This window comes from Chiloscyllium punctatum, chromosome 8 (assembly GCF_047496795.1).
Source record: "Chiloscyllium punctatum isolate Juve2018m chromosome 8, sChiPun1.3, whole genome shotgun sequence".
In the NCBI taxonomy this organism is placed as follows: domain Eukaryota; kingdom Metazoa; phylum Chordata; class Chondrichthyes; order Orectolobiformes; family Hemiscylliidae; genus Chiloscyllium; species Chiloscyllium punctatum.
In genome coordinates, this window is record NC_092746.1 from 15648502 (window position 1) to 15665572 (window position 17071).

Here is a 17071-nt window from a genome sequence, read left to right on the forward strand (position 1 = left end):
CCCCTCCTCTCCCCTCCCCTCCTCTCCCCTCCCCCTCCTCTCTCCCACCCCCCCTCCTCTCTCCCCCCCCTCCTCTCCCCCCCCCCCCTCCTCTCCCCCCCCCCCTCCTCTCCCCCCCCCTCTCACCCCCCCCCCTCCCCTCCCCTCCCCTCCCCTCCCCTCCCCTCCCCCTCCCCCTCCCCCCTCTCCCCCCTCCCCCCCCCTCCCCCCCTCCTCCCCCCCCCTCTCCCCCCCCTCTCCCCCCCCTCTCCCCCTCCTCTCCCCCCCTCTCCCCCCCCTCTCCCCCCCCTCTCCCCCCCCTCTCCCCCTCCTCTCCCCTCCTTTCCCCTCCTCTCCCCCTCCTCTCCCCCTCCTTTCCCCTCCTCTCCCCCCCCCTCCTCTCCCCCCCCCTCCTCTCCCCCCCTCCCCCCCTCCTCCTCCCCCCTCCTCCCTCACTCCTCCTCCCTCCTCCTCTCCCCTCCCCCCTCCTCTCCCCTCCTCTCCCTCCTCTCCCCTCCCCCCTCCTCTCCCCCTCCTCTCCCCCTCCTCCTCTCCCCCTCCTCCCCCCCTCCCCCTCCTCCCCCCCTCCCCCCTCCCCCCCCTGCCTCTCCCCTCCCTCCCCCTGCCTCTCCCCTCCCTCCCCTCCTCCTCCCCCTCCTCTCCCCCCCCCCTCCTCTCCCCCCCCCTCCTCTCCCCCCCCCCCCTCCTTTCCCCCCCCTCTCCCCCTCCTCTCCCCCTCCTCTCCCCCTCCTCTCCCCCTCCTCTCCCCCTCCTTTCCCCCTCCTCTCCCCCTCCTTTCCCCTCCTCTCCCCCCCCCTCCTCTCCCCCCCCCCTCCTCTCCCCCCCCCCTCCTCCTCCCCCCCTCCTCTCCCCTCCTCCCCCCTCCCCCCTCCTCCCCCCTCCCCCCTCCTCCCCCCTCCCCCTCCTCCCCCTCCTCCCCCCTCCTCCCCCCTCCTCCCCCCTCCTCCCTCCCCTCCCCCCCCCCTCCTCTCCCCTCCCCCTCCTCTCCCCTCCCCCCTCCTCTCCCCTCCCTCCTCCTCTCCCCTCCCCCCTCCTCTCCCCCTCCTCTCCCCCTCCTCCTCTCCCCCTCCTCCCCCCCTCCCCCCCTCCCCCCCCCTCCCCCCCTCCCCCCCTCCCCCCCCTGCCTCTCCCCTCCCTCCCCCTGCCTCTCCCCTCCCTCCCCTCCTCCTCCCCCTCCTCTCTCCCCCCCCCTCCTCTCCCCCCCCCCCCTCCTCTCCCCCCCCTCTCCCCCTCCTCTCCCCCCCTCCTCTCCCCCTCCTCTCCCCCCTCTTCCCCCCCTCTCCCCCCTCCTCTCCCCCCCCCCTCCTCTCCCCCCCCCTCCTCTCCCCCCCCCTCCTCCTCCCCCCCCTCCTCCTCCCCCCCTCCTCCTCCCCCCTCCTCCCCCTCCCCCCCTCCCCCTCCTCCCCCCTCCTCCCCCCTCCTCCCCCCTCCCCTCCCCCTCCCCTCCCCCCCCCCCTCCTCTCCCCTCCCCCTCCTCTCCCCTCCCCTCCCCCTCCTCTCCCCTCCCCTCCCCCTCCTCTCCCCCCTCCCCTCCCCCTCCTCTCCCCCCTCCCCTCCCCCTCCTCTCCCCCTCCTCTCCCCCCTCCCCCCTCCTCTCCCCCCCTCCCCTCCCCCCCCCCTCCTCTCCCCCTCCTCTCCCCCCTCCCCCCTCCTCTCCCCCCTCCCCCTCCTCTCCCCTCCCCCCTCCTCTCCCCTCCCCCCTCCTCCTCCCCCCCTCCCCCCCCCTGCCTCTCCCCTCCCTCCCCTCCTCCTCCCCCCCCTCTCCCCCCCCTCTCCCCCTCCTTTCCCCTCCTCTCCCCCTCCTCTCCCCCTCCTTTCCCCTCCTCTCCCCCCCCCTCCTCTCCCCCCCCCTCCTCTCCCCCCCTCCCCCCCCCTCCCCCCCCCTCCCCCCCCCTCCCCCCCTCTCCTCCCCCCCTCCCCCCCCCTCCCCCCCTCCTCCTCCCCCCCCTCCCCCCCTCCTCCCCCCTCCTCTCCCCTCCTCTCCCCTCCTCTCCCCTCCTCTCCCTCCCTCCTCCTCTCCCCTCCCCCCTCCTCTCCCCTCCTCTCCCCTCCTCTCCCCTCCCTCCTCCTCTCCCCTCCCCCCTCCTCTCCCCTCCTCCTCTCCCCTCCCCCCTCCTCTCCCCTCCTCCTCTCCCCTCCCCCCTCCTCTCCCCTCCTCCTCTCCCCCTCCTCCTCTCCCCCTCCTCCCCCCCTCCCCCCCTGCCTCTCCCCTCCCTCCCCTGCCTCTCCCCTCCCTCCCCCTGCCTCTCCCCTCCCTCCCCCTGCCTCTCCCCTCCCTCCCCTCCTCCTCCCCTCTCCCCTCTCTCCCCCTCCTTTCCCCTCCTCTCCCCTCCTTTCCCCTCCTCTCCCCCCCCCTCCTCTCCCCCCCTCCTCTCCCCCCTCCCCCCCCCCTCCTCTCCCCCCCTCCCCCCCCTCCTCTCCCCCTCCTCCTCCCCCCCTCCTCTCCCCTCCTCTCCCCTCCCCCCTCCTCCCCCTCCCCTCCCCCCTCCTCCCCCCTCCTCCCCCCTCCTCCCCCCTCCCCTCCCCTCCCCCCTCCTCCCCCCTCCCCTCCCCTCCCCTCCCCCCTCCTCCCCCCTCCTCCCCCCTCCTCCCCCCTCCTCTCTCCTCTCCCCTCCTCTCCCCTCCCCCCCTCCTCCCCCCTCCTCTCCCCCTCCTCTCTCCTCCTCTCCCCCTCCTCTCTCCTCTCCCCTCCTCTCCCCTCCCCCCCTCCTCCCCCCTCCTCTCCCCCTCCTCTCCCCCTCCTCTCCCCTCCCCTCCTCTCCCCCCCCCTCCTCTCTCCCCCCCCTCCTCTCTCCCCCCCCTCCTCTCCCCCCCCCCCTCCTCTCCCCCCCCCCCTCCTCTCCCCCCCCTCCTCTCCCCCCCCCCTCCTCTCCCCCCCCCTCCTCTCCCCCCCCCTCCTCTCCCCCCCCCCTCCTCTCCCCCCCCCCCTCCTCTCCCCCCCCCCTCCTCCTCTCCCCCCCCCTCCTCTCCCCCCCCCTCCTCTCCCCCCCCCTCCTCCCCTCCCCTCCCCCCCTCCTCCCCTCCCCCCCTCCTCCCCTCCCCCCCTCCTCCTCTCTCCTCTCCCCTCCTCCCCCCTCCTCTCCCCTCCTCTCCCCTCCTCCCCCCTCCTCTCCCCTCCTCTCCCCTCCTCTCCCCTCCTCCCCCCTCCTCTCCCCTCCTCTCCCCTCCTCTCCCCTCCTCTCTCCTCTCCCCTCCTCCCCCCTCCTCTCTCCCCTCCTCTCCCCCCTCCTCTCCCCTCCTCTCCCCTCCCCCCTCCCCTCCTCTCCCCTCCCCCCTCCCCTCCTCTCCCCTCCCCCCTCCCCTCCTCTCCCCTCCCCCCTCCCCTCCTCTCCCCTCCCCCCTCCCCTCCTCTCCCCTCCCCCCTCCCCTCCTCTCCCCTCCCCCCTCCTCTCCTCTCCTCTCCTTCCCCCTCCTCCCCCCTCCTCCTCCCCCCTCCTTCCCCCTCCTCCTCCCCCCTCCTTCCCCCTCCTCCTCCCCCTCCTCCTCCCCCTCCTCCTCCCCCTCCTCCTCCCCCTCCTCCTCCCCCTCCTCCTCCCCCTCCTCCTCCCCCCTCCTCCTCCCCCTCCTCCTCCCCCTCCTCCCTCCCATGGGGGACTTTATCAAATGCCTTACTGAAATCCTTGTACACCTCTTCAACTGCTTCACCCTCATCCACTTGTTGGTCACCATCTCAAAGAACTCCAAAAAGTTTGTGAGGCACAACTTACCCTTCACAAACCATGTTGACTATCCCTGACCAACTTCTTCCTCTGTAGATGATTATAAATCCTATATCTTATAACCTTTTTCAACACTTTACCCACAACCAAAGTAAGGCTCACTGGTCTATAATTACCAGGGTTATCTCTACTCCCCTTCTTGAACAAGGGGACAACATTTGCTCTCCTCAAATCTTCTGGCACTATTCCTGTAGACAATGATGACATAATGATCAAAGCCAAAGACTCCTCCCTGGCTTCCCAGAGAATCCTAGGATAAATCCCACCTGGCCCAGGGGACTCACCTATTTTCACACTTTCCAGAATTGTTAACACCTTATCCTTAGTAGCTTGTATCTTAGTATGCTCCTCAACAACATTGTCTTTTTCCAGTGTGAATACTGACAAAAAATATTCTTGTGACTCAGGTAATAATTTAGTTATTATTACCTGTGAGGCTCTGATATTTAATTTGTTGCCTAGCTTCTCTAAGTAGATGCTTTTTCCTTGTCCTGCCTAAGTTGCTGCGTACCTCCATAGAACACAGCAACTCAATCCTCCTACTCCTGTGGCAAGTACTTCTCCAGCTGTAAGCAGCTGGGCTGAACCCTGACACCAGCTGTCACTCTTTGTGTTGTGTCAGTCTCCTCTCCCTTGCACCCTCCCCTCAAACTATGCTTCCCCACCCTCATGATTAGTTAGGTTATTAACTCTGCAGGATTCACTCATCTAAGCAGACTGAAATTAGGTCAACTGTTTGGAAAACTGCAAGCTTTCTGGGTCTCACTACCCAGTCCAGTCCAACTAATAAATTCTGAGCCAAAGTTCCTCAAGCTGTATACACTTGCCACAAGCTTGTCTCCTGAGGTCACACTGATATGCAGGAGTTCCCACATCCTGCTTTTGCACCACATCACCTGCCCTGCCATCTTTATTATGCCTTAATTCATTTATTATTATTAATTAATTTATAATTAATTCACTTTTTTTACTCCCAATAAGATTTATTACCACTCGTTAATGTTAATAGACCATTAAATAATTGCATTTCTTTTACTTTTCCTATCCCTCTTATCTCTCTCAATCCCATTATTCTTGCTCAACTTTTGTTTCTCTTGTATATGATTTAAATCTAATTTTGTTTCATGGTCTTGATTTTAAATGAAAAGCAGATAAGTTGAGGTCAGGAATTTTTATTTAAATACCAAACTTTAATCCTTTAATCCCCAAACCTGACCTTCCAGTTGATGTGATTCTGAGTTTAATGGAAACAAGAAAGAGAGGCAGACTGCCAACCCACTTTCAGTTTTGGATTGACAATTTAAATATTATTAATGAGTGTGTGTGTTCCAGTTTTAATCTGCTTCCCCTCAAAGGACAGCTTCACATAAAGACAAGTGTATTTACAGTCCAGGAGAAGCACAGGTACTTTCCCTCCATCACTGCCAACTTATCTTCTTACCTACCATCAGACCTCCACCCATCCAAAGATAATGTCTTCAGGAAGCAGATCTTCAGCACTCTCACAAACATGCCTGACTGTGTTCTTCTCCAGAGAACCTGCCTGATCGGGAGCCAAATCTGGGGTCTGCTTCCCAATCCACAACCCCTTGCCTAGCAAAACCCTACTTAGTCAGTATTAGGGCTTGCATCTTTAAGTGAGGATTCTCAATGCTAGTTTGTTTGAAGATCTTTGTTGTTTCTTGCTCTGCTTGTGGACACCACAGATCCCTTTTAGAGGCCAGATTCAACATTCAGCAGCAGACTGTTGCATGTTCAAAATCTTGTAACAGTCAGCATAGTGATTGGTGAGTGATAATCATTTGACGCTGACCACAAAATCCAGACAGTTTTGTTCTTGCTATTACATCGATCTTTTCAAGAAGATGCAAGATGATGTTGAGCAGTAGCATCACAAAAGCCAAACGGTGCAAACTTTTGTAGTGCATTGTAATAATCAACACAATCAACAAGCAGTAACAATATCCAGAAAAGAAAATTCCATGAATTGCAAATTAGCTCATGTAGTGGAGTGTAAGTTTAATTTTTTTTGTCCCAAGGTGCACGTGATGATAGAAGCCTTAAAGCTCGAAATCTGGAGCTAAGTATACTTGATGCTCTATATCCTCAGGACATATGAACACCAGGTTCAAGTTCTAAAATGGGCCAAGGCAAATTTTGATGGAATTGGACAGGAGCTTGCAGGGAGTGATTGGAGTAGTTTGTTTGCAGACAAAGGGACCTCTGGCAAGTGGGCGGCCTTTAAAAGCTAGAGTTCAAGGTCTGTATGTACCTGTGAGGGTGCAGGGCAAGGTTGGCAGGAATAGGGAACCCCAGATGACGAGAGATATTGAGGTTTTGACCAGAAAAAAGGAGGAGACATGGCTTAGATACAGACAGCTGGGATCAAGGGAATCCCTGGGGATACAGGAGTTTATTGAAGAAGGAAATCAGGAGGACGAAAAGGGAGCATGAGATAGCCTTGGCTTAGAAGATTAGGGTGAATCCAAAGAGATTCTTTAAGTATATTAAAGGAAGAAGAATAACTATGGAGAGAATAGGACGCTTCCAGGACTAAAGTGGACATGTATGCGTAGAACTGCAGGAGATGGGTGAGATCCTCAATGAATATTTCTCCGCTGTATTTACCATGGAGAAGGACATGAAGACTTGGGAACCTGGGGAAGTCAGTGGTGATATCTTGTGGACGGTCCAAATCACAGTATAGGAGGTGTTGGATGTATTAGAATGTATGAAGATAGATAAGTCTCCTGATCCTGACCAAGTATATCCAAGAGCACTGCAAGAGGCTAGAGAAGAAGTTGCAGGGGCGCTGGCTGATATTTTTGCAACATTGTTTGTCACGGGGTAGGTCCCGGAAGACTGGAGAGGAGAGAATGTTCTGCCTTTATTCAAGAAGGGCTGCGAAGAAAACCCAGGGGAACTATAGACCAGTAAGTCTAATATCTATGGTGGCTAAGTTACTTTGGAGTTCAGATGCACAGTCCTCTGGAAGTGGAGTCACGGGTAGACAGGGCAGTGAAGAGGGCTTTTGGCACACTGGTCTTCATCAGTCAGGCCATTGAGTATAGAAATTGCTATGTTGCAGTTGTACACGATGTTGGTTGGGCTGCTATTGTGTTCAGTCTTGGTCACCCTGCTCTAGGAAGGATGTTATTAAACTGTAAAGAGTGCAGCAGAAATTTATAAGGATCTTGCCAGGACTCAGCAGTCTGAGTTATAGGAAGTTGGACGAGCTAGGACGTTTTCTTTAGTGCGTAGTAAGCCTAGGGGAGACCTTATAGAAGTGTGTAAGATCATGAGAGGCATGGATAGGGTGAATGCACTCAGTCTTTTTCCCAGGGTTGGGGAATCAAGAACTAGAGAGCATCAGTCTAAGGTTAGAGGGGAAAGAATAAAAGGGAACCTGAGGAGCAACTTTTTACGCAGATGGAATGAGCTGCCAGCGGAAGTGGTTGATACAAGTACATTAACAACATTTAAAAGGCATTTGGACAGATACCTAGATAGGAAAGGCTTCGACAGCTATGGGCCAGGTTTAGGTAAATGGGATTAACGTGGGTGCACATTTTAGTTGGCATGGAACATTTTGGGGCCAAAGGGCCTGTCTCTGTGCTCTATGACCTTCTCTTTCCACCACCCCCACTCCCATCACCACCAAAACAAATTCTTGAGGTTAAATCTGTTTTCTGTTTCAGAAGCAGGGATTAAATTCCTACTTTAGTTTCCACTTGATTAATTGCATAATATTTTTTCTTCATCTTTCAGGACCTGGAAGTGATGGAGTTAGGGTAATCTGGAAGGACAACTTTGATTCGATTTATTCCGAAGTAGCAGAAATTGGCAGGTAACATTTTAAATCTTATTATTCCATATGATTTTATTTTACTCTTTGAGAAGCCTTCTGATTTCTGTTTTCTTCTGTACAAAGTGAGTGGTCCTGCTTACAAACATAAGAAACAGGAGCAAGAGTAGACCATGTGACACTTCAGACATGCTCCATTACTCTAGACAATAATGAGTGACCTTGCACTGCAGTATATATTGTCGGTCCAATCCCTGTATGCCTGAATCCATGAGAGACTGAATATGTCTCTGTTCCACTTTTAAATGTACCTCAAAGAAGAAACATCCAAACTCTCTCGGGCAGAGAATTCAAAATATTCATAATTCCTTGAGTGTGCGAGTTTCTCCTCAGATCGATGCAAAATAATCAACCACTCAACAAGAGACTATGCCCCATGTTATAGACTGCCCCGCAAGGGATAACATAATAATCAGGGTTCAAAGTACGCAGGGGTGCTGGGAAGATCCCCCTGCAAACGCCCAGAGAAGCCCCAGTGCATTCGTTGCATGAAGAAATTTATCTTTATGGGTAAATTTCACATGACATATTGGGTCTAAAATTGTCACATGTATATTTCCAGAATTGTGCGTATGTGCAGTTTTGGATATAAGACCGTAAGAGCATAAGAAATAGGAACTGGAATAGGCCATTCAGCCCCTTGAGCCTGCTTCACCATTCAATAGGATCAAGGCAGGTCTGATACTCCCCACGTCCATTTCCTGTCCTTCTTTATAGCCCTCAGTTCCCCTATTGATCAAAAATCCATCTATCTCAGCCTTAAATACACAGAAAGACTCTGTCCCCACAGCTCTCTTTGGCAGGGAGTTCCAAATAGACTCAGACCCCTGAAAGAAGAAGTTTCTCCTCATCTCAGTATTAAACTGGCACATTTTTCTGAGACTATATCATCTGTAGAGGATACCTGCCTATCTTCCTTTCCACCTATCCACTCCACCCTCCTCCCTGACCTATCACCTTCATCCCCACCCCCACTCACCCATTGTACTCTATGCTACTTTCTCCCCACCCCCACCCTCCTCTCATTTATCTCTCCACACTTCAGGCTTTCTGCTTGTATTCCTGATGAAGGGCTTTTGCCCAAAACGTCGATTTCCCTAATTCTCGGATGCTGCCTGAACTGCTGTGCTTTTCCAGCACCACTCTAATCTATATCCTCTGTAGGTAGACTCTCCCATCAGGGGAAGCATCCTCTCAGTATTTACCCTGTCAAGCCCCTTAAGAATCCTATATGTTTCAATGAGATCACCTCTTGTTCTTTTAAATTATAATGTGTAGAGTTAATCCTTCCATCCTACTGAACCTTCACTGAACTGCCTTCAATGAAATGATATCTTGCCTTAAATAAGTGGAGCTAAACTGCTGACAGTAACAGTACTCCAGATCTCACCAGTGTATTTTACATTTGCAGCAAGACGTCCCTACACTTATATTCCAGCCCCAAGAAATAAGGGTCAACATTCCATCAGCCTTTCTGGTTACCTGCAGCACTTTCTTCATGTGTTTCCCTTTCTTGAAGACATGCTGACTCTGCTCGATTAGATTATGATTTTCCAAATGTTTGCTACTACGACCTTAATAATTGATTCCACTATTTTTCCAACAATTTTACATTAAGCTAATTGGTCTTTATTTACCTGCTTTTTGCCACTTTTCCTTTTTGAATAGAAATTGGCAGGTTTCCAGTCCTCTGGTACTTCTGCAGAATCCAAGGAATTTTTGGGAACTTACAACCAATGCACCCACGATCTCTGTAGCTACTTATTTTAGGATCCTCGGATGCAAGCTATCTGAGCCAAGGGACGTATCTTCCTTTGCCCCATTAGATTGTCTAATGTTACTTTTCTAGTGATGATGATGGTACTTAATTTCTCCCACCCACCAGAATCTAGAGCATTAATGGGAGGTTCATGGTGTCTTCTACCATAAAGATTGAAATTGTTCATTTCTGTTTAACTTTGCCATTTCCTTGTTTCCCATTTATATCTAAATTCACTTTCTAAATGGCCTATGTCCACTTCGACCTCTCTCTTCATTTTTATATAGTTATTGCTAGCCTGCCTTCATAGTTTATTTTCTCTCTCTATTATTTTTCAGTCCTCCTTCACTGGATTCTAAAGTTATCCCAGTCTTCAGGGGTGTCACTGACCTTTGCCTCCTTTTGTGCTTTTCCTTTCAACTTACTACTCTCCTTAACTTCCTTGGTTAGCCATGGTTAGTGTATCTCTCTTTTAGAATCTTTCCCCCTTAGCGGGATATACTTTTTTGCTGAGAGTCATGAATTACCTCCTTAAATGGCTCCAATTGCTTGCCAACTGTCTTTCCCCATAATCTATCCACCCAGTTCATTTAATAGTAATTCCCCATATTTAGGTTAAATACAGTTGTATCTGATCCAAGTCAGAACAACCACTAAATATTCTAATTCCAGTTGGGTTTGATATTAGCAGATACTTTTGTTTTCAAGTGTGGCCACAATTTGCAACCACCAGAATGAATGGAATTTTAAAAGATGATCACCGATCTCCAGAGCCACCTCTTTCAATGTGTTGCTATAGATCGTTGGGTCCTGGGTATTTGTCAATGTTCAGTCCCACTAATTTCATCTGTACTACCTTTTCCCTTTCCATGAATTGCCATCTTGCTGCAATGGAGAGATTTGAGTGTTCTGTTGATCCCAAAAGTGATTTAATTGGGAGTTCTCAGCTCCTGACAGGGCCACCATGACAGAAAGGTTGAAGTGGAGGAGCAAGATAAGAGCAAGCCAAAACAAGTTCTTGGTGGCTGAAGGATCCTGGCAGAAGATATTTGTGTGATACCAACAGCTGCAACAGAGGAAGGAGGCTGCAGTACTGAGGTGATCTCCAGTCTAGGTTTCCTTGACATTGGAATTGCATCTACCTTCTGTGATGGACGTGTATCTGCTGATGTGCAATAGCATTCCCACATTGAAAGATGCCCCAAAAAAGATAACCAATTCGAGTAATTTAATCCCACAACACAAATCCTGTGGCGGTCAGGTGATGGGGACAGAATTATGAGGTCTGGAAGTTCCTGATTTTGGACCAGCATGTAGGCAACAGTGTTTGACTCAGTAATTTTGCTCTTGGAATAAGAACAGGAGTGCATTTCGGCAGCTTTCTTCAAGACTGAGTAGCCCTCCTCAGGAATGGGTTTGAAAAGGTGCCTAAAAAATAATCCGTTCTGTCTCCAATCTGGCTGGAAGGCCACCTCCAGCAGGTTTATCTACCTACAGCCTGAAAACCTAAGTGAAGGTCATTCTTAGAACCTGAATGTACGAACCTTCATGGTTAACGAGCAAAACAATTGTTGAGAGGTAACAACTGACCTTGTTGCCCATGAACACTTCCTGAAGACCTCTTCTCCCACCTCCAACATACTCCATCCTCTTGGACACCCTGTGTTAGCCTCTTATCCTCCCTTGGCCTCTTTATCTCCAAATACCATCACGACATGCACCCCCTCAACCTGACCACCCCTCTCACCCACTCCAATCTCGCAATGCACAGCCCGTCTACTCCCTCCGCTACTTCCGCAATCTCATTATCAAACCAGCTGATAAGGGGGATGTGCAGTGATAGTATGGTGCACCGACCTTTACCTCACCGAAGCCACCCGCCAACTCGCTGACATTTCCTCCTACTGTCCCCTTGTCTCATCATCAAGCCATCATCTCCCAAACCATCCACAGCCTCATCACCTCAGGGGATCTCCCATCCTCCACCTTCAACCTCATAGTTCCTCAACCGTGCATCACTCTGTTCTACCTCTTACTGCCTCAGTCAACTGATTGTCTCCGCCTGCTTCTGCCCCACCGAAATCATATCTCAACTCTGGTCTGTCCCTCTTGGTGATTGAACTCCCCATATAAATCCAGGACACCACCCACACCCTCCACCTCCTCCGTGACTTTAAATTCCCCGACCCCTTAAACCTCATCTTCACTATGGACATCCAGTCCTTACACACCTCCAACTCCCATGATGAAAACTTGATAGTCCTCCATTTCTTCCTCTCCTGCTATCTCAACCAGTCTCCCTCCACCAATACTCTCATTTGATTGGCGGAACTGATCCTCATCCTCAACAACTTCTCCTTCAAATCCTCCCAACTCCAACAGACATGAGGGGTAGCCATGGAAACCTGTAAGGGCCCCAGCTATGCCTGCCTCTTCATAGGATGCATGGAACAGTCCCTCTTCCACAGCTACACGGCACCATCCCCCATCTTTTCCTCTGCTACATTGATGACTGTATTGGCACCACCTTGTGCTCCCATGAGGAGATTGAACAGTTCATCAACTTCACAAACACCTTCCACCCTGATCTTGAGTTCACATAGCCCATCTCTGACACTTCCCTCCCTATCCTGGACCTCTCCATCTCTGCCTCCGGTGACCGACTCAACACAGGCATCTATTTCAAATGCAATCCCTTACTCCCAAGTCCTCCACCTCCACCGCATCTGCTCCCAGGAGAAGCAATTCCACTCCAGGACATTCCAGGTGGCCTGCTATTTCAAGGACCGCAATTTACCATCCCATGTGATGAACAATGCCCTCCATCGCAACTCGTCCACTTCCTGCACCTCCGCCCTGAAACCCCACACCCACAACAAGGATAGGAAGGTGGGATCCACCTTGGCACCCTACAACCACAGGGCATCAACATTGACTTCACCAGTTTCCATATCTCCCCACCTCATCCCAAATCCAAATCTCCAACTCGGCACCACCTTCTTGACCTATCTGTCCCTTCCTTCCCACCTATCCGCTTCACCCTTCCCACAACCTATCACAATCACCTCCTACCTGCATCCACCTAGCGCCATCCTACTTACCTTACCCCCATCCCTAGCCCCACTCCCCTCTTTATCTCTCAGCTCTCTTCCCCCTCCACATCCCTGATGAAGGGCTTTTGCCTGAAACATCGACTCTCCTGCTCCTTGGATGCTGCCTGAACTGCTGTGCTTTTTCCAGCACCACATTTTTTGGCTTTCCCCACCCCCACACTTCTGTCCTGTCATGACATTAGCTTCTCTCATCACAGACTACCCATTTTCAGCTACTAATATTTTCTATTATCATCTTTTCTTTCTCCCTGGCTCACTATTATCTATCCCTTTGCCTGCCCAACTGCTGTTATCTCTCTGGGTTCCATCTTCATCTTTCATGTACTCCTTCTCCTCTTTAAATCAGTACACATTTCATTCATCCACTATAGTATAAGTCCCATGAAACAAAGAAGGAATTGGAATAACTTAACTCAATTGGAAAACTTAACAGAATAATACAGTAACTATTACTAATTAAATGTTCCAATGTAGTAACACCCTATAAACAGACTCTTGGCAAAACGCAAATGCAGAAAACATTGTCTGGCATGGAACTCCTGTGGCTGTAACTGAGAGAGGGAAACAAATAGCTTCCACTTCTTCAAGATCCCCATAGCAACTGCTAAAACTAAAACTAAAAGTCCTGGTTTTATGGGAGCTTGACGCATTCAGGCTGCTTCTATTGTTCCAACTTTTAAAAAAACCTTAGGCCTCACAAGCTGTTTACTCTAGTTGCTGTGGTAGACTGCTGAGAACCTCCACGACACTTTATCATCACGCTGAAGTAGATATATTCTTGATCAGCAGGGGAATCAAGATTACGGGGAAAATACAGGAAAGTGGATGAGAGGATTGTTGGATCAGTCTTGATCCTTTTGAATGGTGGAGCAGGCGCAAGGTCTGAACAGCTTACTCCTGTTCCTTTTTCTTACAACTTATGGTTCCCTGTTGCTTTCTCATTTGCAGTGCCCTGGCCAATCAGGGTTGACTTGCCACCAAACAGCGACCTTCTTTTTCTGTAATATAAATTATCAGGATTGTTAGAAATTCTGTATTCTTGTATTTGTCCTGATGAATGCAAGGTGAACAGCTTCAGTAATGATATCTCTCTTTTCAGTAATATTTACCTTCTGTATTACAAAGCTTAATCTACTGGTCCTTCTTTATCTACCCTACTAATTACGTACTGAAAAAATTTGTAAATTTTACAAATTTGTACTTTCTTAAAATCACATTGACTTTATTCTATGATTTCTAGGTGCATTGTTAAAACAATAACAGATTAGATTAGATTACTTACAGTGTGGAAACAGGCTCTTCGGCCCAACAAGTCCACACCGCCCCGCCGAAGCGCAACCCACCCATACCCCTACATCTACCCCTTACCTAACACTTCGGGCAATTTAGCATGGCCAATTCACCTGACCTGCACATCTTTGGACTGTGGGAGGAAACCGGAGCGCCTGAAGGAAACCCACACAGACACGGGGAGAACGTGCAAACTCCACACAGTCAGTCGCCTGAGGCGGGAATTGAACCCTGGTCTCTGGCGCTGTGAGGCAACAGTGCTAACCACTGTGCCACCGTGCCACCCACTTCCAGCTTCCACTATTTTCCCAATGACAGGCTAACTGATCTTTAGTTTTCTAATTTCGAACTCCCTGCTTTCTTTGAACTGTTACATTTGCTAACTTCCAAACCACTGGAACTGTTCTAAAATCTAGAGAATTTTGCTACTGGTGTTGCATTTGAGTCATAATGAGTGCATTCACAATCTCTGCACCAAACCTGTTAGAATTCTAGAATGTCGACCATCTGTTCCTGGTGACTTTTGGACTCTTAGTATTGTGAGTTTCTGCACTGCTATGTATTTCCACTGATATTAATTTTATCAACTTCCTCACTGTTTAGACTATTGGTTATCCTGTAATGATATGTAGTTTATGCCTTTATTATGAAAACAGACAAAATAGTCGTCAATATCTGTTCCATCTCCTGATTTCCTGTCCGTGCCTCCAAGGAATCAGTTTTTATTTTAGCTACTCGTTTCTTTTATATATTCCTCAAAGCTCTTACAGTTTAGTTTTGTATTCCTGGCTCATTGACTCTCATTCTGATTTCTTTTTCCTTTTTTCTCAATCTTCTAGTCACCTTTCGCTGGTTTCTAACACATACCCAATCCTCAGACTTACCACTATCCTCTGCAACTTCAAAATCACCTTCTTTTAATCTAATACTATGCTTAACTTCCTTTAAATAAGCCATCGATGAATCTATTTTGACTAGGATTCTCTTATTTTTTAATGGAATGTATTTTTTTGAACATTTTAGAGTTGTTTCTAAATTGTTTCCCAGTGTTTATTTACTGTCATGCCTTTTAATCTATTTGTCCAATCAACCTTAGCCATTTTTCCCCTTGTTACTATATGTTAGAGTTTGATAAGAGTTCAAAATTGTTGTTTGGAATCACAGTATGTGTCTTCCAAGCTTGATATGAAATTCAGTTGTATTATCTTCCCTTTTGTCCAGAGAATCTTTTAATATGGGAATACTTATTAAATCAGCGTCATTGCAGTCATTTTATGGAATTGTTGAGACTCAAAACATACTGCCAAAAGCCAAAAATTGATGAAATTTCAGAAAGCCCTAATATAAAATTATATTGACCTCTGAAACAACCTGTCAGGCTCCTGTAGAGCCCAGTATGTTTATTCTCTTTTAAATCCAGAGAGTCTAGGCTCAGTTTACTCAGCCTGTCATCTCTCTTTCCAGGGACCATCTGAGTGAACTTTCACTGAACTGGTTCCAGGGAAACTTATGTGTCCTTAGATATGGAAATCAAGACTGCACATAGTACTCCACGTGTAATCAAACCAGAGCCCTGTAAAACTAGCAAGACTTTTGTACACAGTGAACACTAAGATCATTGTACATTCTCTCTTCAAATCATTCTCATCAAATCCCACAACACCAGTGAGATAAATGTTGACCAGGGCACTACACAAACTCCCTAATTAAATATTTAATTATACTTGAATAAAGAGACAGAACAACTGGGCTCATTATTCAAAAATTACCATCTCTTGAGACTGAAATATCAATTTGATTTTAGATTCAAATGTTGGTTTGAAATTTAAGTTCACAACTCTATGAATTATAATATATTGCCACACATTTTTATTTCTAAAAATACAATGAACACAATGGTTTTCTATGTGTAAGTTTTCCAGTGAAATACAATTAATTATTAATTAATTGGCAATAATTTGTCTTTGTTTCAGAGGAAGGTTCTCTGTGGTTAAAAGATGTGACCAAAAAGGAACTAAACGAGAGGTGGCTGCGAAATACATCAACAAAAAAATGATGAAACGAGACCAGGTTATACATGAACTTGGAATTATGCAGAACCTCCAGCATCCTCAGCTCATTAACCTTCTGGATACCTTTGAGACTCCATCTAACTATATAGTCATACTAGAATTGTAAGTAATGATTACCATAACCCATTGTCATCCATTCTCTATTTCACTGCAACTAGTTGGCTCAGTTTGTAATGGCAAATTGTCTTTTCCACACCATTATCAATGATGCATTGTGATTCCTAAACTGGAGCAATTTTACTGCAACTAGCTGTTTCTGATGTTGAACTTAGTACAGATCAACTAGGTGATAATTTGGCAAGTTTCAGAGAAGGTTCCTCTCTGAGCATACTGTAACACTATCTGCCCAAACCTGCCACAATACCTAATCACCATACAATGGTATGGTGCTCATCGTAATCCCCACTCACTGCAAGTGGAAGTACTGGATACTGCCAGGACCTTCTTGAATTTCTGGTGTCAATGTCATCTTTAAAGCCCAGCCATGCACCTGGTCAGATGCTGGCTGTCAATAGCTGCCTTGCTCGGTTCATTGTAATTGCTCAGGACATGTCAGAGCAAGGAATTGACACACAATATTGCCAGTGGCGATTGAGGATTCTTGTTGGATTAGGGTGCATGTGGACACTGCCAATGCTGGCAACTGATCCAGGTCTGGAGGAGCAAGTGGTGAGCCAGTCAGGTTACTGTCCTGAAATTCACCAACTAATATCTGTGCAGCAGGTAGGAGAATGGCAAATTGCATATCAATGATGCAATGATGTAACCGTGTAGGTGTTTATGGATGCAAATAAGCCTCTTGCTGCTCATTAGTGCAAGTCATAGAGTTGTAGTCATAGAGACCTGTAGCACAGATAAAGGCTCTTCAGTCCATCAGAACAGCACCAGTAGAAAACAATCATCCATTCTAATCCCATTTTCCAGCACTTGCCCCATATCTTTATATGCCTTGGCATTGCAAGTGCATATCTAAACACTTTTTAAATATTATGAGGGTTTCTGCCTCTTCCATCCATATAGGCAGTGAGTTCCAAGTTCTCACCACTGTCTCGGTGAAAAAGATTTTCCTCACATCTCCTCTGAACCTTCTGCCCCTTACCTTAAATCTGTGCCCCTCATAATTTTAAACATCCTCTCAATCTTCTCTGCATCCTCTCCTGTGTTATCACATCCCTCCTATAATGTGGATTTTTTAAGCCTTCCAAAAATACATCACTTACAGATGTATTTGCAGTTTGGCGCCTCAAGTCGTT

General features: G+C 49.4%; 1 protein-coding gene across 4 annotated transcripts in view; it reads left to right on the forward strand.

Moving 5' to 3' along the window:
* LOC140480385 (triple functional domain protein) overlaps positions 1-17071 on the forward strand; it is a 588738-nt gene that overhangs the window by 547642 nt on the left and 24025 nt on the right. For all 4 annotated transcript variants that reach the window (XM_072575177.1, XM_072575174.1, XM_072575175.1 and 1 more), the window contains exons 54-55: positions 7488-7566; positions 15720-15920. In XM_072575177.1, coding sequence (XP_072431278.1) covers positions 7488-7566; positions 15720-15920 — 280 coding nt within the window. The remainder of the gene's footprint in view (positions 1-7487; positions 7567-15719; positions 15921-17071) is intronic.